This window comes from Mesocricetus auratus, unplaced genomic scaffold (assembly GCF_017639785.1).
Source record: "Mesocricetus auratus isolate SY011 unplaced genomic scaffold, BCM_Maur_2.0 Super-Scaffold_100031, whole genome shotgun sequence".
Classification (NCBI taxonomy): domain Eukaryota; kingdom Metazoa; phylum Chordata; class Mammalia; order Rodentia; family Cricetidae; genus Mesocricetus; species Mesocricetus auratus.
The window spans coordinates 4,442,527-4,460,263 of NW_024429212.1; the positions used below are offsets into that span (position 1 = coordinate 4,442,527).

General features: G+C 46.1%; 1 protein-coding gene across 8 annotated transcripts in view; it reads right to left on the bottom strand.

The window, feature by feature from the left end:
• Positions 1–489: 489 nt before the first annotated feature.
• The window catches only part of Myom2 (myomesin 2), a 114,405-nt gene continuing 97,157 nt past the window's right edge, over positions 490–17,737 (bottom strand). For all 8 annotated transcript variants that reach the window (XM_040733604.1, XM_040733605.1, XM_021234414.2 and 5 more), the window contains 12 exons: positions 15,664–15,808; positions 15,501–15,560; positions 14,315–14,382; positions 11,437–11,550; positions 11,180–11,267; positions 10,457–10,495; positions 8,607–8,712; positions 5,375–5,538; positions 5,111–5,147; positions 3,328–3,350; positions 2,801–2,856; positions 490–1,270 (listed from right to left, as the gene is read on the bottom strand). In XM_040733604.1, the coding sequence (XP_040589538.1) occupies positions 959–1,270; positions 2,801–2,856; positions 3,328–3,350; positions 5,111–5,147; positions 5,375–5,538; positions 8,607–8,712; positions 10,457–10,495; positions 11,180–11,267; positions 11,437–11,550; positions 14,315–14,382; positions 15,501–15,560; positions 15,664–15,808 (1,212 nt within the window). In that variant the 3' untranslated portion in view covers positions 490–958. The remainder of the gene's footprint in view (positions 1,271–2,800; positions 2,857–3,327; positions 3,351–5,110; positions 5,148–5,374; positions 5,539–8,606; positions 8,713–10,456; positions 10,496–11,179; positions 11,268–11,436; positions 11,551–14,314; positions 14,383–15,500; positions 15,561–15,663; positions 15,809–17,737) is intronic.

The following is a 17,737-nucleotide window of genomic DNA, read 5'->3' on the forward strand; positions in this document are numbered from 1 at the left end:
CAGGAAGCTCTTTACGCTACAAAGCGACTATGATGCCAGTGGGGGAAGACTTTTATAGGCAAGAACTTGGGCCTCTGCTACAGGAAGGCTGTGCTCACCCTGCGCAGTGTTCAGCCTCACCCAAGCAGGTCTGCACTCGGTCAGGCTTACGTTTTTCCTTGGTGAGTACTACAGTGCCCGTTTCAATGAGGGGCTGCTTCCCAGGGGATCCCTGCCTAATTCATCAGTGTCTTAGAACAGAGCGAAGTCACACACGCATTTTGCTTTCCTCTATGACAGTCTTTAAGTCTATAGTCTGTGAGCCTCACCGAATGCATATTTCTCAGGACTCCTCACTGGGGGTCCCTCTCTGCATCTGTATCGGGATGGAGATGCAGGAGAGTCCTAGCCCACATGCCACAGAAGCCTGAAACCTGAGAAACTTATTGAGCCAAGATAGGAACATGTAGGTAGGCAGGATGTTGGTACAGAAACCACAGCAAAAATGCCTTTCATTTACGTGTTTGTTTTTATTAGCCTAAAGCAAGAAGAAAACAGGTAACCCAAGTGACATGCTCAAAGGCTACACAGAGTCTCCAGAGATGAGTCCTGCAGACCCCACCATCACCCTCAGGATGGTAATAACGGCCCAGACCACCGCATGCTAGAACTAGCTGAGCATCACTCCACAGTGCCTTGACCCTGGGCATGGCAGCCGCCCTCTCTCCACTCACTCTCCATTGCCCTCCACTCCTGGACTCACATAAGGTTTTCAGCTCTGTAGAAAACATTAACTTTCCCTCTGCACATAAAACTTTAATCACAAGATGCAAAAATCAAAAGCCTAATGTGCAACCACCCATCTTGCCACATGTGTTCAGAACTGGCATCCACTCAGCACAGAATACGACATCCTAAGACTTACACATGTCCCCCCCCCCCCTGTCCATCTCTGCAGCCCAGGGTGCATTGTATCGCCTTACTCAGATGAGGCAGAGGCTGGGATGAGCTTGGGTTTGGCCTGCTGGGGAGGTGAGATATCTGGGATCTTTTCCCCATGTTTGTACACGCTGACCGTGACGTCAATTTTCTCCCCTCCGTATTTGTTCTTCACGTTGATGCTGTACTTGCCCGAGTCCTCGGATGTCACCCCCTTTATGGTCAGGCTGACATACTTGGACTGTTCCACCTTCACGGAGAAGTGCTCGCTTAGCTCAATGTCCTTGTCGTTCTTAAACCAGACCACTTCAGGGTCAGGGTTCCCAAACACTGTGCAGGTGAGGTTCAAGGTCTTTGGAGGGAAGGAGGGGTGAAGAAACACAGTTAGAAAAGGAATGGAAGATGAGGGTGGCGTGGGGAGTGTGACCAAGATATACTGCATGCACGTATGGAATTTTCCAGCTCTGAACTTAAAAAGGAAGGCGACGGCCATGCTCCTCTCTGGAAGGGGCAGCTCAGTCATGCCTACTAGGACCATTTGCTACATCAGCCACCCTCCATGAACAAAGGCCCCAAAGGGAGGTGGGGACAGAGGAGCCCTGTGCTACGTGGAGCCCAAGAAAAACCTGTGTAAATGGTTCTGCTTGTTCCAAGTTCTAACCTGAACTGGGGGCTTGGACTTGGGAAATGGATTAGCTCTATTATCTCTGCTGAACCTGTTTTTAAGCTTTCTACGCTTCTTTTTATTCTTGTTTATGTGCATGCCTGCACATCTGTGTATGGGGAAATACATGCAAGTGTAGCTGTTTGTGGATGGCAGAGTAAGGTGTCAGATCCCCGGGGATCTGGAGGCACCAGAATTGTTGAGGCGCCTACTGTGAATGCTAGGAGCTGAATGGCCCCCCTCTCTAGGAGAAGCACTTGCTCTAGATAAACCCTCCTTTAGCCCCTAAACTTCCTTTCCACTTAGACTTGGGGGGGTCTGTCTTCCCAGTCCTGGGAAGTTCAGAGAATATACTGTCTACGTCTGCTAACTCAGGTGTAGTGATTACACACTTGCCCGGACTCAATGCACTTGCAGTCTGTGATTGTTAATTTCACAATTACATCTTCCGTGATGTCACAGTCACTCCACCTCAGGGGCTTTCACTGACTGCTAAAAAGAGGTCTATAAATTTTGCATTTGGGCCTAATAAAGTCCTTTCAAGTACCTGTGTCCCTGTGACATTGGGCGAGAACCATGCAGTAGAAGTGCCAATTAGATATCAATAACTCCACTGATGGGAGACAAATTAAAACCTCAATTATAGATTCTAGAGTGACCTTGGAAACTGGAGCCAGGTTTCCTTCTCCTTCAATATTAAAGAAGTTGTGACTGTTCCCATTCAAAAGTAGTGGCTCACAGTTTCACCACAGATGGGAACTGACCTCAGATGGAGAAGCCCCTGAGCCAGGTGACATCAGACCCTGTGGACCCCAAGGTCCTTCTACCAAGTCTGTGACCCACACAGCATGCCTGGTGTTCAGGACTTGCAAAAATGGCTTTTGTTGTTGTTCTGCTGCTGCTGCTGCTGCTGTTGCTTTTCTTTTTCTCAGTACTGAGGCGAAACGCAATGACTCACTCACACTAGCCAAACCCTCTACCACTGAGGTGCACCCCAATCTTGACTAGTAGTCTATCCCATCTCTCTGTTTGCAGAAGTTCTCAGGAGTTCAGGACAGAGGGGTGACGGTACAATGGGGGTAACTCTGAGCACCCTGCAGGCCAAGTGGGGAACGATTCCAGCTCTCAGGCTCCCCTGTGTCCCCCTACAATGTCAGCTGAATTCCACCCTGCATCCCTACGCTCATACCAGCTGTGTCCACAGCCGTCTGCTCTCACCTTGCCTTCCATTATGGTCACCACATCAGGTAAGCCACCAATCACCTTGCCCCGATCTGCAATGAAAAAGAGCTGGGTTGAGGAGGCGCTGTCACGGAGGCCATACAGGAGACCTGAGGTCGACACCAAGGGAAGGGCGGGCCTACCCTCAGGAGAGGGCACAAACGGGTGAAGAAAGCTACTGCAGGGGCCATGGCCAAGGACTAGCTGGCTCTGTGCAGGTTGGGGGACAAGTGGTGCCAAGAAAATAGGAATGAGAGTCAGCTGAACCAGGGAGGTCACATCAGGGACTGTACAAAGAGCTACATCTCACAAGGGAGAGAGTCTTGGCATCTCTGGGGAGCAAGAACTTGTGGGGTTGGGTGCAGACAAGGTGGAGAAGGGGACCAGGTAAGACATAAGGGGATGAGCAGAGGCTGAAAGATCAGGGATCACTCAACTTGAGGCAGGGGTGTGCTGTTACTGATCCACTAAATCAACCATGTAAATGGTGCACCTGTCCCCATGGTCACCCAGTCAATACTCACTCTTTTCTGCAAATGCAGCCGCCCTAGGAATCACAAGAGGGAGAGAGAAAGCTGTAAGAAATGCTACTGCCAAAAGTACACCGTGCATGTGAGAAGTTTGCTAGCAGTGAGAGAAAATGAAGAAGAAAGATCTAACGAGACATAGTTGCACAATCATTGGTTCCTGAGCTGAGCTCCAAGGATACCAAAATCTATGGACCTGCAAATCCCCTGTGATGAAAAGGTATACTCGCCTACAACATATACTCATCCTCCTGGATCTTGTCAGTCATCTCTAGTCACTTACAACACCCAATGGAGTAAACACTATGTAAAGTTCTTAGACTGCTACTATCTAGGGAATGATGACCAAAAAAAAAAATGCCTGTAGGGATGTACCGCCTTCAAAATGCTTTTCGATCGTGGTTGGCTCTGAGGGTGCAGAACCTATGCCCAGGCAGAAGGGTTGTGTTCTGATCATTTGGCGTTGGGGAGGGTACTAAAACCAAAAGGAAGATTAGCATGCAAGCTCCCAGGCTTGGAAGATTCATTCATTGTGTTGCACCTGTTGGGGGGAAGTCCTGTGCATTTGTCAATAAAGCACTGTTGGGCCAATAGGAATCTAGATAGGTGGGACTAGGAGTCCAGGAAGACTCTGGGAAGGAGAAACACAAGAGTCAAGATGTAATACCATGGGGTAGGAAGCCTGGAACTATTCTCCAGTAAGAGAAATACTTAAATTAACAATTATGGGATAATTACTTTAATCAGAGCTAGCCAGTAAGAAACAAACAAGGCCAACAGCTTCATAATTAATATAGCCTCCTGTGTGTTTATTTGGGACTGATACGGCTCTAGAACCAGGCTGGCGGGAAGGCTTCTCACAAGGAAAAAGCCTCCCTTTACATGCACCAAATTCACCAGACAGCATTAGAGACTTTTAGGTATCTGTGTGTCTGCACTCATGTGTGCTGGTTGGTACAGGTGTGGATGTGTGTGCGTATGATGTGTGTGCCTGTGGAGGCCAAAGGTTGATACCAAGTACCTTCCTAGGTTGCTTTCTGCCATATTAATTTTGAGGTGGTTCTCTCACTCTCTCTATCTCTCTCTCTGTCTCTCTCTCTGTCTCTGTCTCTCTCTCTCTCTCTCTCTCTCTCTCTATCTATCTATCTATCTATCTGCATCTTGCTAATTTTGGCTAGACTGATTGGCCAGGAACCCTAGGAATGCTCCTGTCTCTGCCTCCCCAGTGCTTGAGTTGCAGGTGTGCCTTTCTGTACCCAACTTCTTCCTTCAAACATGGGTTCTATGACCCCACTTGACTGACTAAGCCGTCTCCTAGACACTAGGCATCTTGGTAAACTGTCAATTTCCGATTTATCACACTTGTCACATATCCACTCGACAAAGCCATCTGAATAATTTAGTAGGAGTCAGCAACTGTTCTCCCCTTTAATACTCTAAATCTCAGGCACTTATTCGAAAATCTGAAGCATTCTTTAACAGTTGCTCTGTACACCATGTCACCTGGATTAGGACGGTTTGAGAAATCCATCATTTTAATCATTTAAAGTAATCCAGGGCTCTGATGTCCCTAGGAAGCTAATGCACAATGCATTTCTAGTGTTGAAAAATGGTTGCCCTGCAACATATTGAATTTCTTACATTGCTATTTTCATCCCAGGTACAGAGCATTCTTGGACTCGCTAAGGCATTTAATGGATGACCCTGTGTGTGACCAGAATGATCCCAAGGCAGGGCCCCACCCCCAACAGAAAAGATGTTAACAAGCTGTAGGTCTTACTTGAGCTTCTGGAACTCGGCAAATGCTTCATCAAAAGCTGCAAGGAAACATTCCATATGTCACTCATGTTCCCATGTGTTTACCTCTCATCCACTCAAATGGTCTACCAGATAACTGACAAACTAATCAAACCAATAAAGTGACTTTTCTTAAATCGTCTCCTCTAAGTCACGACATCCATAGATTACTTAATGCACCCTGTTCTTTTCAGCATCTACAGGGGTGGTCACAGGAGTGTGACGAGCTACAGGGAACATCTTGTACCTTGGCCAGAGAGGTCCAGTGAGCGCTGGTGGTTGTCTTTGCCGTCGAAAATCTCAAAAGTGTATTTGCCCTTGTCCTTCTCTGTGGGCTCACAGATCTGCAGCCACGCCATCTCCTCGCTTCCCCCAATCCGCATGTGCTCACTGGATGAGATCTTGGCTTCTCTACAAAGCAACATGGGTGTGCTCAGTTAACCTCTGGACCACGTGCTCACACCTGTGAGGGGACACTAGCACGTCTGAGTGAGGAAGGTCTGGCCAGCTGGCTCACATCTGGTTGGGGATGATCTACTCACTTGCTCATGCCAATGGCACAGTAGGTTTTGGGGTTTTTTCCTCTGGCTATTATAAACCTAAGTATATTAATCACTCAGGCCTGAAACCTCCTAAAGCCAAATGATCACAACTTAAAGGACTTCAGAACACTTGATTTGGAACGGCAGTTCGTAAGAACATTAGGCATGAAACTTAAGACCTGACACAGCATTTCCATCTCTAGGTGCACGTTCAAACTGACTGGAAGTGGGGACTGGAACATTTGGACACTCACATCTGCAGAGACGTTATTCACGATCCGTAATGCGGACAGCCACATAGGCCCCGACAGGAGAATGGATAATTAAACTGCGGTTTGTCCACACGGTGGAATACTACTGATTCTTTTAAAAGAAGGGAACTGGAACATGCCGCAACATGCATAAATTCCGAGGACATTATGCTACATTTGAAAACCTTGTCCCAAGAGGACAAACACATTTCTACAATCTGAGGTCACCAAAGTAGCCACACTCAAGATAAAAGAGTAAAATGAAGCCAGTACATCAGGAGGACAGCATTCCATTTTACAAGACGAAGGCCCTGGAGAGTGTGACAGAGATGGCCACCCGCAGCATGGCTTCACTGCACCCTTACAGCGATGAAATAATAAATTTTATGTTTGTTGTGTTCTATGCCAACTATGAACATGTAAGTGAGACTATGACACTCAATACCACTGCTGTCTACCAAGTCAGCAGTGTTAACACCACACTCACCCATTGTCAAGCCAACCTGCTTGGTGTGCACCCAGGTTTAATACATGTACACACACACACACACACACACACACACATACATACACACATGCACACACACACACACACACACACACACACACACACACACACATACATCTTTCAAGTTCCTGCAATTTAGAGGGCTGGTTTGGGTTTTGCAGAGAACTGACTATGAGCTAACAGTAATTGTATCACTTTTGCTGGTCACCGTGTACTTGCCGTTCAATGAGAGAAAGGAGTCTCCTGGGCCTCTTGACTGTGAAATAGTTCTGACAGGTACCACTCATAATGTGGGGACACAGAACATGTCAATCCAGGGTAGAAAAGTGACTGGTATTGTGCAAGCAGAGTATCAGGAATGTGGGCAGATGGGGAGGGAGGAAGCTAGGAAGGCTCCATGGAAGACCCGCACAGGCAGGAATAAAGGATGGAGTGCTAAGGCTCTAGACATGCCTAGAAGAGCACAGAACACACCTGGCAGGAGGATGCATAGGTGCTTGGTGCCCTTGGGCAGGCAGAAGCCAGAGACCAGAGGCCAGAGCTGCATGGTAGGCTCACAGCTTTCTAGCCAGAATGTTTTGTTCTATCCTAGCAGGTTCATCCTAGTCAGCTGGCTCTTAACCTGAGGGTAACACACATCAATTCTAGACCTCCAGCGAGCACAGAGCAATATCTCAATTACTAAAGCAATGTGAGGGTCACCCCAGCACTCGCAAGCTGTCCGTCCCTACCTAAAGGAGTAATGAGACTTTTATAAAGACCTTCTGCTTCTACAGAAAAGAAAACCATTTCTGTGCAGTCAGTCTCCCTGCTAGATTCCTTGAACTGACCACCCAAGTGAGGGTTAGACCCTGCCTCACAGCTTCCTAGACCCATGCAAGCACGCATCGGGTAATCATCACCGGGGCTGCTGATGCCTCCAAAGCCAGAAGGGTTTGAGATAGAAGGCTCAATGTGAACATATATAAGGCCCCCTTGCTGTCTACTGCAAACACCTCAGCCAGCCCTGCAGTGTCTGAATGTTTGAGGGTTGCTACTTCCCCCCTGCTTGTCAGAGGAAGACAGCATTCACTGCACCCAAGGATTTGCGATCTGCATCAGGTGGTGAGTCACGGGTCACCGTCCCTAAATATGCAATGACTCCTGTAGCCTGTTCAGTCTTCCTCTGCCAAGAGCAACCCATGTGGGCTTTAATCTGAAGATGTCTGCCATGTTCTCTGTCTACAAAACTCAAATACACTATAAGCAAAGAGAGCCCTGCCACAGGTCATTGGTAGCTGGTAGCCCTACCCCAAGTGGGAGAGAATCCATCCCACTGGAAACCTTCACCTCTACACCACTCCCACCAGGTCTAAGGATACTCAAAGTTAAGATGCTGGAAATGGAAGGCATCTCATTCTTTCAGGTAATTTGAGCCCACCAAGATGAAGGGGAGTCATTAGCCCCATCTGCCCACTGCAGGAGAGACCTCCCAAGCTAAGGGAACATGTATAGCCTGAGGTCAAAGCACGCTAGCTTTGCTTTTCCTGTAATGACAGCAAGCAATCCCTTGAGCAACTGGGATTCCTCTAAGCCTGAAGTGGTCAATCCTCAGACAGTTGAACTTCGCCAGGCCTGCACAAAACATTAATTTCACCCTCAGGCAGGAAAACAAGGTTCTTTTTCTGAAGAACAGTTTTGCTGTGTTCCTTTGGGCCAGTTTCTCATTTATAATTTCCAGCCTTTTATTTAAAGTGGCATTTTCTGCCTTCCTTGGTGTATGACTTGGCTTTTTTTTTTTTTAAGCAACAAACAATTGTGCTCACCTTTGCATTCTGCAAATTTCTCACTGGGATCTATGGATCAAATGTCACCCACTGACACAGGTTTCTCCTCCCCTTTCCTCTTACTCATGTCTAGTGGGAAAGTCACTAGTTGTAAGGTTGGAGCTTGGACTCTGGTGCCCTTGTTGCTATTGTCACTACCCAGAGAATGTGTTCTGAGCACTGGTGTCATTGGTACGCACCGGTGAGGAGTTGTTGACGTCTTCCTTTTCTTTCTCCTTTGCCCAGACCCTCCCCACTGCCCCAGGGACACCCAGCCAAAGCGTGCCATAATTACTGGGACCAGGGTTTGCTGGGAGTACCACATTGAGCCAAGGATGCTGTATCCAAGGAGACACACACTTCTCCTACTCACTTGTGATACCAGCTGACCTTCATTTCCTCTGTGAAGTACTTCATGAAACACTGAAGTCTGATGCCCTCTGGGGTGCAGAGAACCTTCAACGGTGAGGCGGAGGCCCCTGCAGATAACAAGATGTTATCTCAGATCTCCGAGAAGCAGGACAGGCCCATGGCCCATCAGTAGGGCGCATCCATCCACAGTGCTGGCACGTCCCTCCTCAAGTCGGTGCTCATTCCTGTCATAACCTCAGAAGCTACCTCCCTCCCATCGCATATGCTTTCATAGGACAGGCACACTTGCCCTGACAGAGCACTTCGAAAAGCCCTGTGCTTAAGACCAAAGAAACATGAGGTTTTTCAAAAAAAATCCACACCTGGCCCTTAGCAGTTTGGCTTGCATGAAAGAATCAATCTTGGTGACAATGGCTATGAAACCTGCTATATTAATTGGCCCAAATCTGAAGAGTAAAAAAAAAAAACCCTATAAAGGAGGGAGAATCAGCAGAAGCCAGAGTGGGAGGACACAGCAGGAACCCTTCTTACTAGAAACATCTGCTCATCACTCCTCTCCACCTGAAATGTCACAGAGATGCCAGGGGCCCTGTCACATGGAGACTCCTGTGCCTGCTCTTCATCCCCACCTAACTCCCCAGAAGAGATGTCTCTGTCCACCTTGGGTGACTGAGTGAGCCAAGGACTCCAGAAGTATCGTGTGAGGCCAACCTGTTGCGTTAATTGGTTCTCTGCATATGACCCACCTGTCATCAACAGGGGGCCCTCCAGCACATTACAGGATAGGTAACACAAAGCAATTCCCCAGAGCATAAGAGCAAAGCCATTTTTCTAACAGCTTGATTCACCTTAGAAGCAGCTTGCACACTCATGAGTAAGTGCTCAACTTAGTGAAAGCCATTCCAAGTGAAACTTATTTTAAAATGTAGCCTGGTCCTTTCACTAAACAAAAGCCAAAGGTCCACCTCACGGGGCTGTTTGCAAAAGCATTGAAGATGCACATACAGGGGTTTTCATGAGCATTCCAGGAACGCACAGGACTCTGTGGTTGAGAGGTAAAGAGGGTATGGGTTCTGGTGAGTCCGGACTCAGCTGGCTGGTCATCTACTTGCCTATACAGATTTTGGTTATGTGATCAGAAAAATGTAACACGGGTATTCTCCAGGTGATGTGTCTAACCTTTTGGCATTAGAACACAATGTCATCATCTACAGAATTCACCCTATAGGGCCTCACAACAGAGTCATGGGAAAGGAAACTCCAGGTCTCATGCGGTCACAAGTAGGTTTATGACTCTGTGTTAGGCCACTTGTGTGGCTATCCTTGACTTTGTGCAGTCACATCTGGCCAGTGGGTTGTAGGTTGGGCATCCTACAAATCTAGAGAGCCTAGAGTAATAAATTGCTAGTTGTTACCATGGAAGCTACTATTTGTTCATTTATAAGCAGTGCTTTTGCTTTTCCAGTTTCCATACAAAGGCAAATGGCTTAATACACAGACTATGAAGTCTAAGTGTGAAATATCCACTCTTGCCATCCAGTGTTTGAGAAAGACTAATAGCAACTTTGGACAAAGCAATTGCCCAAGCTGAGAAAAGGCTAATTGGCAGTGGTGACCAGTGGGCAATGCCAGCAGGGGCTTCCAAAGCCGAACACAAGCTCTAGAATTCACACTGAAGAACTCAGAAAGAGCATCACAGAGTGGGCAGGCAACCTGTCATTCTTCTGCCACCAGTCCAAGTCCAGGCAGGGGACCCCCAGCCATCAGTGCCCTCTGGGACAAGAGTGCTCACCCTCGGAAACAGACATGCTTCAGCCAACAAGACTGGAAAACTCAGGGCCTTTTACTCACCACACACACGACTCATTGCCAAGATCATGTCCTCATACACTGAAAGGGAGAAGGGAAATGTACCATCATTGGGTGTGAATTCAACAGAAAGCAGCATTTTCCATGTCTAATTAAAGTGACACAGGAAACTGTGGTACTCATTTGAAAAATGAAACATTAAGATGGTAATATGTGTCCATAAAAGGGCTATGTGCTCCATAAATCCTTCTAACCTCTTCGAGTTTTAAACACAGGACAAGAACATTTTGTTCGACATAAATCCAACTGCATATTGAATTGAATAACTTCCTAAGAGCTTCCGTCATCTTAGCTGCATTTGTAAGGAATCAAGTGCGGCTTCTGATGAGGGAGTGAAATGACATTTCATCTAAGCCCAAAGTGATACTGTGCATTTTTTCTAACACCGTGAAGCAGCTCTTGATGCAGACGAAGTGCCATCTGGTTTTCTTACCCGGTGTCACTACAGAGACGAAATGCACGCAGCTCTGAGTGTACAAGGGTGTGTTTTTATAGTACCTGCCATCCCATGGATAGAATAGAGCTTTGTATGCTCAGGGCAGCTATGACTCTATCTCCATGACACGCCTTGTCATTGAGACAGAATAGATTCCTGCTCAGTGAAGGATGCACACAGCTCAGGATGCACATGGACACAGCCCCGCAACACCCCTCATCCAGTAGACAGACAGATTTCACTGTAAGACAAAGAAGGCATCATCTTACCTTTGCCAGCTATCTCCAGGATAGACACATCTTGACCTCTGTCATCTTTCAAGGTTGCTTTGTATTCACCATGGTCCTTTTTAGACAACTATGAATAAAACACATTCCATACTTATGCAGAATCAATACCATGAGACAAGACATTGTATTAGTACATTTTCCTTGCAAAGCATGGGAAATCAGTGTGCAAAATGGAAGGCATTGCAGAGTTTACAAGTTACAGAGAATGCTATTTTGCTCCTCTGGCTGCATAGTACCTTTGGTATAAGCAGCTCACAGACCCCCTTCTCCAGGTCCGGCAGTTTCTCAGTTTCGTAAAGAACATCATCCTTGAGCCATTTGAAAACTGTTTCCCTCTTGGTGTTTGCAACCTGCAAAACAGAAGTCCTAAGTGAATCACTGTGGCTCAGGAGAAAAAAATTCTTCAGGGTTAGTCAATCCCAGACCTAAAGACAACATCAGCTTTTACCTTCAACAGGCTCAGTAGAGGGCTCATAAAAGAACTGTCACTTCTAATAACAGCAAATGCATTTCTCAATTGTCTTCTAAAAGCAATAAGCCTTTATAGCTGCCCCCAACAGGACCGATGAAGCCAGTAGGTGTGAAAATCTCTCATTTAATAGGAGATGTCATTAATGAGGCCTGAGCAAAGTGCTTTGATTCATAAATGTTTTTAGAGCTCTATGGATCACTGGGCGAGTGCTCTTTGAAAGTGTGGGATTGAGGTCCATGAACACAAAAGGATGAGACACAGACAGAAGGTTTCCCTATGTGGGAATTCCTCACACTTGAGCCTCTGGCTTAGAAGCTAAGCTTCGCAGAGTTCTGATGGAGAGGAACCATGCTCACACGCACATAGCTGACATCCTATCTCAGGAAGACCACATTCTACTTTGTGTGACAGATGCTGGATGGCATTGGATTCCTAGAGGCTGGGGAGTCTGCATCCCCACCCACACAGACTCCACACAGGTAATGACAGCAATGGAACATTACACATGATAATGTCATGACACTGGCTCTATTGACCAGTGATGCCATTTGTTTGGAATTTCCACAGCAGCTGTATGCAGTGTTGTCACCAGAGAAAAATCACATACCGCAGGTACTTTTGCCTGCTCTAGTCCCCAGAGCAGAAAACCAGTCTCGTACGGAGAAGCCATTCATAGTGTCTAAGGAACACATGGGGACCATGCACTAGCCACGCTGGAAGTGCCCCACCCCACCCCAGCACAGAACACACATCATAGGGTAGTAACTTCCTGGTCTTCTCTGGGTCTTCCTACTGTGCCGGCCTCGGCCATCCTTCCTTGTCTCTAGGCTTACTCTGCTCATCAAGGCGGAAGTTGCCAATGCCTTCAATCTTGTCTCTCAACAGCCTCCATCCTCCTACCACGTGGGTGGAGGGGTCTCACCCCATGCACAACCCTGTGCATCTTCTCCGACCCTGCAATTCACCTCTGTTACACTGGAGCACTCAGGTGCCTAACGTGTGCATGAGCACGCAAAGCAATTTGAACAAGCAAATTCGTCAGACGCCACATTCACACCGTGCCCATGCCCAAGGGACACTGCTCTCCCATCACACTGCACTGCAGTATGACAAACTCCCAAAGCACTGTCTTCCTGTTGTGATTAAGGTTCCCGTAAAATACTTCTTTTGTTTTTAAATGCTTTTCTGTAAAAGCGTAGATGTGTCCTAATATATGCTATTCCTTCTGTATATTTTGTCACATACATAAATTAAGAAATACCACCTGCCACAGTTATCACTGAATGAAACAATATTCAGGAAGATGGTTTGCAGCATTTATGCAAACATGAGTGTACAAAACGAATGCATGAGATTGCAAAATAACTCGTTTCAAGATTTCTTTCATTTCTCTAATATCCGTGTCTACTGGCCTGTGAATCTCTGTGATCAGGGAGCTTGAAGTAGTTTCAAACATTTATGGGCCATTACGGATGCTATCAGTCCCAGGAAGTAGACCTCCCTTTTGCCCCTTGTCCTTAGGATACAGGAAGAGTGGCATGTCTTGGTGATATGGCCAGAGCCAGAGCATCAGTCACTGACCTCTGACCCCCTAATGAGCTGAGCTTTGTAATGCTCACCACAGAAATACATACCTTTCCATGCACGGTAATTATTTGAGAAAACTGGTATTTTAACCAGTAAAAACTACCTATGTAAACAGTCCACGTTCCGTAAATGGCTAGCCTCCTGCCTCTAGATGCCAATACTTTAGACTCTACCATCATACCCACTCCTTCTTACAACCTCACACCCACCAACCCTGCCCTCTTGATATAGCTCTATAGCTTCTTATTGTGCATAGTGTGTATAACATCGGCTCTGTCTTCTGATGGTGGTTGAGGATGTCATTCAGTTCCTGTTCTTGATCCCACCCCCTGGACCTGGACTATCCTGACCCATGAAGCCCCATCTTGCTGAAATATCCTGCCTATTTTCTTCTTTCTGACTTGGGCTTTAAATAATTCGTAAGTAGGTTAAGGGCAAAAATAATGCACTAATATCACTTATCTCAGCCCTTTCACAGTGACAGATTTAAGGCAGGCACTCAATAAATTAAAGGTTTCTTGATTAAAACCAGGCAGTGGTGGTGCATGCCTTTAATCCCAGCACTTGGGAGGCAGAGACAGGCAGATCTGTGTGAGTTTGGAGCCAGCCTAGTCTACACAGCGAGTTCCAGGACAGGCTCCAAAGTTACAGAGAAACCCTGTCTGGAAAAATAAAAAAGAAAGAAGTGTCTTTGCTGAATTATAAATACAAAACTTAAGAACCTGTTCCTCAAATGCTCTTTAGTCCCTAATGGTATCATGTGGACAGCATGGCAGGTGCATTTCCTCATGACATGCCTTCTTATGGAGTCGCTGCTAATAATCTAAGTCAACGCTTTAGTATGCTACCTCCTTAAATCTTCTTTAAATGTCACAACACTAATGCTTGATGAAGAAGGGGGATGGGCGCTTACCATCTAAGTTTACAGGGTTCGCTAGACCCTGAAGTCGCTAGTCTATTTACACCTAACCCTAGAGCACCATCTTCAGTCCCCATGGCTGCTCCCTAACCAGACTCCCTGCAAGGAACAAGAGGGAGAACCATTGGTCTCTCACCTTGCAGACAAGCCTAACTTCACAGTCTTCTGTGACATCCCAGTGCAAATACTCAGCAAAATGAGGGCCTGTGGGGAAAGGAGGAGTCCCAAAACAAGAATTAGTTATATAGACACCTACGGCTAATGCAGTCATTGCAATATTTTAATATATTTCCATGTTATATTTTGATGTATAAACATAAAGGCGGGAGGAACCTGCTGTGCCCTGTACAGCCAGGGTATGTCTCATAGTCCTGAAGCCAGCTTGCCTTAGAGCTGCCTGTTCCTAGTGGGAGGACACAGTCCCCCCTCCTTATTGCATATGGGGTCATTTGCCCTATAGATATTTGTAATATCCAGCTTGTCGCATTCTCTTTTCCGGGCTATGAATCTGACTGAACACTGAGTGTCACGGAATAATGACCAAATCTTTAAAGTAAGAGAATTAGTAGAGGTGAGATGGAGACAGAGCCACAGGACCTCCCAACTTTGTAGATGTTTGCTGGTTCAGGTCAGAGATGGATGCAGTATCTTTTTCAAAAGTATCAATCATTTCTATTGAAATAAACACGGTGTAAGCCATATCCTAATGAAACTATTTCCTCATTCAACACAACAGTTTAAATATAAAACAGGCTTGAGACTTATGTACTGATTTTTCTCATATTAATACATCTTATAAGGCGATAATTCAATTGGTGCCCTGTTTAAAGCCTATGGGGGAGGTTTAGTAGGAAAGTACCTGGAAGGCACTGGAGGTGGGGGGAGGGAGGACAGAAGGTGATGTGATACTATTTCAATTCAAAATACATTTTTTAAAACCTGTGGGAAAAGCAAGACCAATAAGGAGTGGTCTGGACATTGTGATGGGGTATCCAGACAAGTCCATCTGACTTGTCCGGAAGGTTATGCCAGGCTGAAGTAGGCAGGGAATTTGGCTCACCTGAGCTCCCACCACTTCTGTGTGAGGTTATCAACATGTGACAGGCAGAGGAAACATGGAAAGAAAGGTGTTGGGAGGGACTATCAAGATGCAGGGGACAGGGACTAGTCAGCCATTGGTGCAGAGGCTGGTTGGATAGTTTCCACAGATAAAATGATGGCACAACATTTGATCCTTCTACGTCTTCAGAGTCAGCTGTGAGATGCAGAGACAATTACAAAGTCTGCATCTTGTGCTGCCGTGTGAGCGAGCCACCACCTACCTTGTTTCCTGAGGAATTCCTTCCTTTGAAATTCAGCCTCTTCTAGGACAGTCCTGAACGCTAGTTAAGAAAAATAGAGAGATGATAAAATACGTCTCCATTAAAGGGATTTTCTTTCCATTACGTTTTTTGCGGGCACGTGAAGATATTTTCTGTGGCATACCGTCTCCGATGAGCACCAGTGAAGATTGATTCTTGGCTTTTCCATCTTGAATCTGCACAGTGTAGGTCCCTTCATTTTCTATAGTAAACCGATCCATGACCATCTCAATCATGCCTGTGGATCTGTCACATTTAATTCTGTGTGTCTGGAACCCAGAAAAGACACAGAGAATGACATGATGAAACCACTTCTACAATTTGCAGTTATACTGTATGGCTGTTTGGATGAGAATGGCCCCCAATAGGCTCCTATATTTAAATGCTTAATTACCAGGGAGAGAAATTGTTTGGGAAGAATTAGGAGGTATGGCCTTGTTAGAGGAAGTGTTATAAAAGCCCACATTGGGTGAGCTCTCTCTCCCCTCTCTCCTCTCTCTCTCTCTCCTCTCTCTCTCTCTCTCTCTCTCTCTCTCTCTCTCTCTCTCTCTCTCTCTCTCTCTCTCTCTCTCTCTCCTCTGTCTCTCCTCTCTCTCCAGCTCTCTCTGCCAGCTGCCTACAGTCCAGTAAAAGAAGCTCTCAGCTATTGTTCCAGCACTATACCTGTCTGCTTCCTGCCATGATGATCACTAATTAACCCTCTAAAATTGTAAACAAGCCCCCAATTAAATGCTTTTTTTTAAGAGCTGCCTTGGCCATGGTATCTCTTCATAGCAACACAAGACTAACTAAGGCACACCAAATAGTGCATCTAAAGGAACTAGGGGACACAAAGGAACTCAGAAAGAAAGGTATCAACTGTTCATCTGGTTGAACTGAAAACCAAAATAAACCACTGTGTCCTGGGAAGGGAAGAGAGACAGGAAGGTTCCCCGTGCGTAACTATGAACTTCAATCTTTGAAACTGTAAACAGCCTCCAGGTTGTAAATGGATAAAGCCTGCCCCATTATCCAGGATTTCATCTCCAATACACATACAAAAAATAGTAAGAAACTCAAATACGCTTTCACATATGTCAGTCACGTGTTCTATACTTGTATGACATCACTGCGTATTTTAAAAAGGAGCTTGAAGAGAAGACAGGTATATCTATGTGCTCAAGAAAGGCCACAATGAAGGGCCACAAGTGTGCAGACTAGCCTTGCAGTAGAACCTTCTGGAAAAGGTTAGTGACAGGAACTATGGGGAAGCACTGTGTCCTCATGCTGAAATGAGTCACCACCATATCAGAGTAGAAAAAGAGCCCAGCCAGCTGCCCCTGCCCTGGTCCCTGCATATCTGTCTAGTTTCCAGTGATGACGTTTGCATATCAAAAGCAACGTTCAAGTTGCTCAACAAATGGTCAGTGTCCATGTGCTATCTGTCTTCATCATTTTACCACCAGTTCCCAGAACTGTCGGAACCCATTCTCACTAGTTAAGAGATCCCCGGTAAGAATTTCACCAACCGGAAGCTTCAAGACACAGTAGGCTCTCCAGCTTCCTCTGATCCCTCACCACAGTATCTGAGAAGGCTTTAGGAAATAATTAGGCATCTTAATGCAGCTAGATGAAGTTCTGAGATTTTTATGAGCCCCATAAATACAGGGTTTTATGTGACTTTCACAAAACAGCATCAGTCTTCAAATGTGAAAGTCACCTGTGGGCTGCTAATTAAAGAAGTGAAATGGTACCCTCCTTCTCTAAAAGATTAGCTCTGAAGCAGCACCGCTGCTGTCTGTGGCACGTAGAGAATGTTAATCAAAAGATGTTCAACGGATAATGTGCAATTACTCCATATTTCACTTCTTTTCCTAGCGTGACCTCTGCTCAGAGAAAATATCTCTAATCACCTTGATGAGGCAGTACTGCCCCAAACCCAGAATGCACTCACTTGGCTGTTTGCAACCCACAAAAATCTACCTGCACTCTATTTTTTCTAAAAGCATGTCATGGCTCCCATGGTTCAAACTGAGTAGATCATGTGATTTAAACCATGACATGACCCTGACATCCCAAGATTTCTGTTTGATAGACTTCATCTAGGCCTGTTTTGATAATACCACCAGGAAGGGTACACGAGCTAGTTAAAGACAGCACCGAGGGGAAGTCAGGAGGGCGAGTCCTGAGATTTTTACAAAAAAGGGTGACTGGTTGCC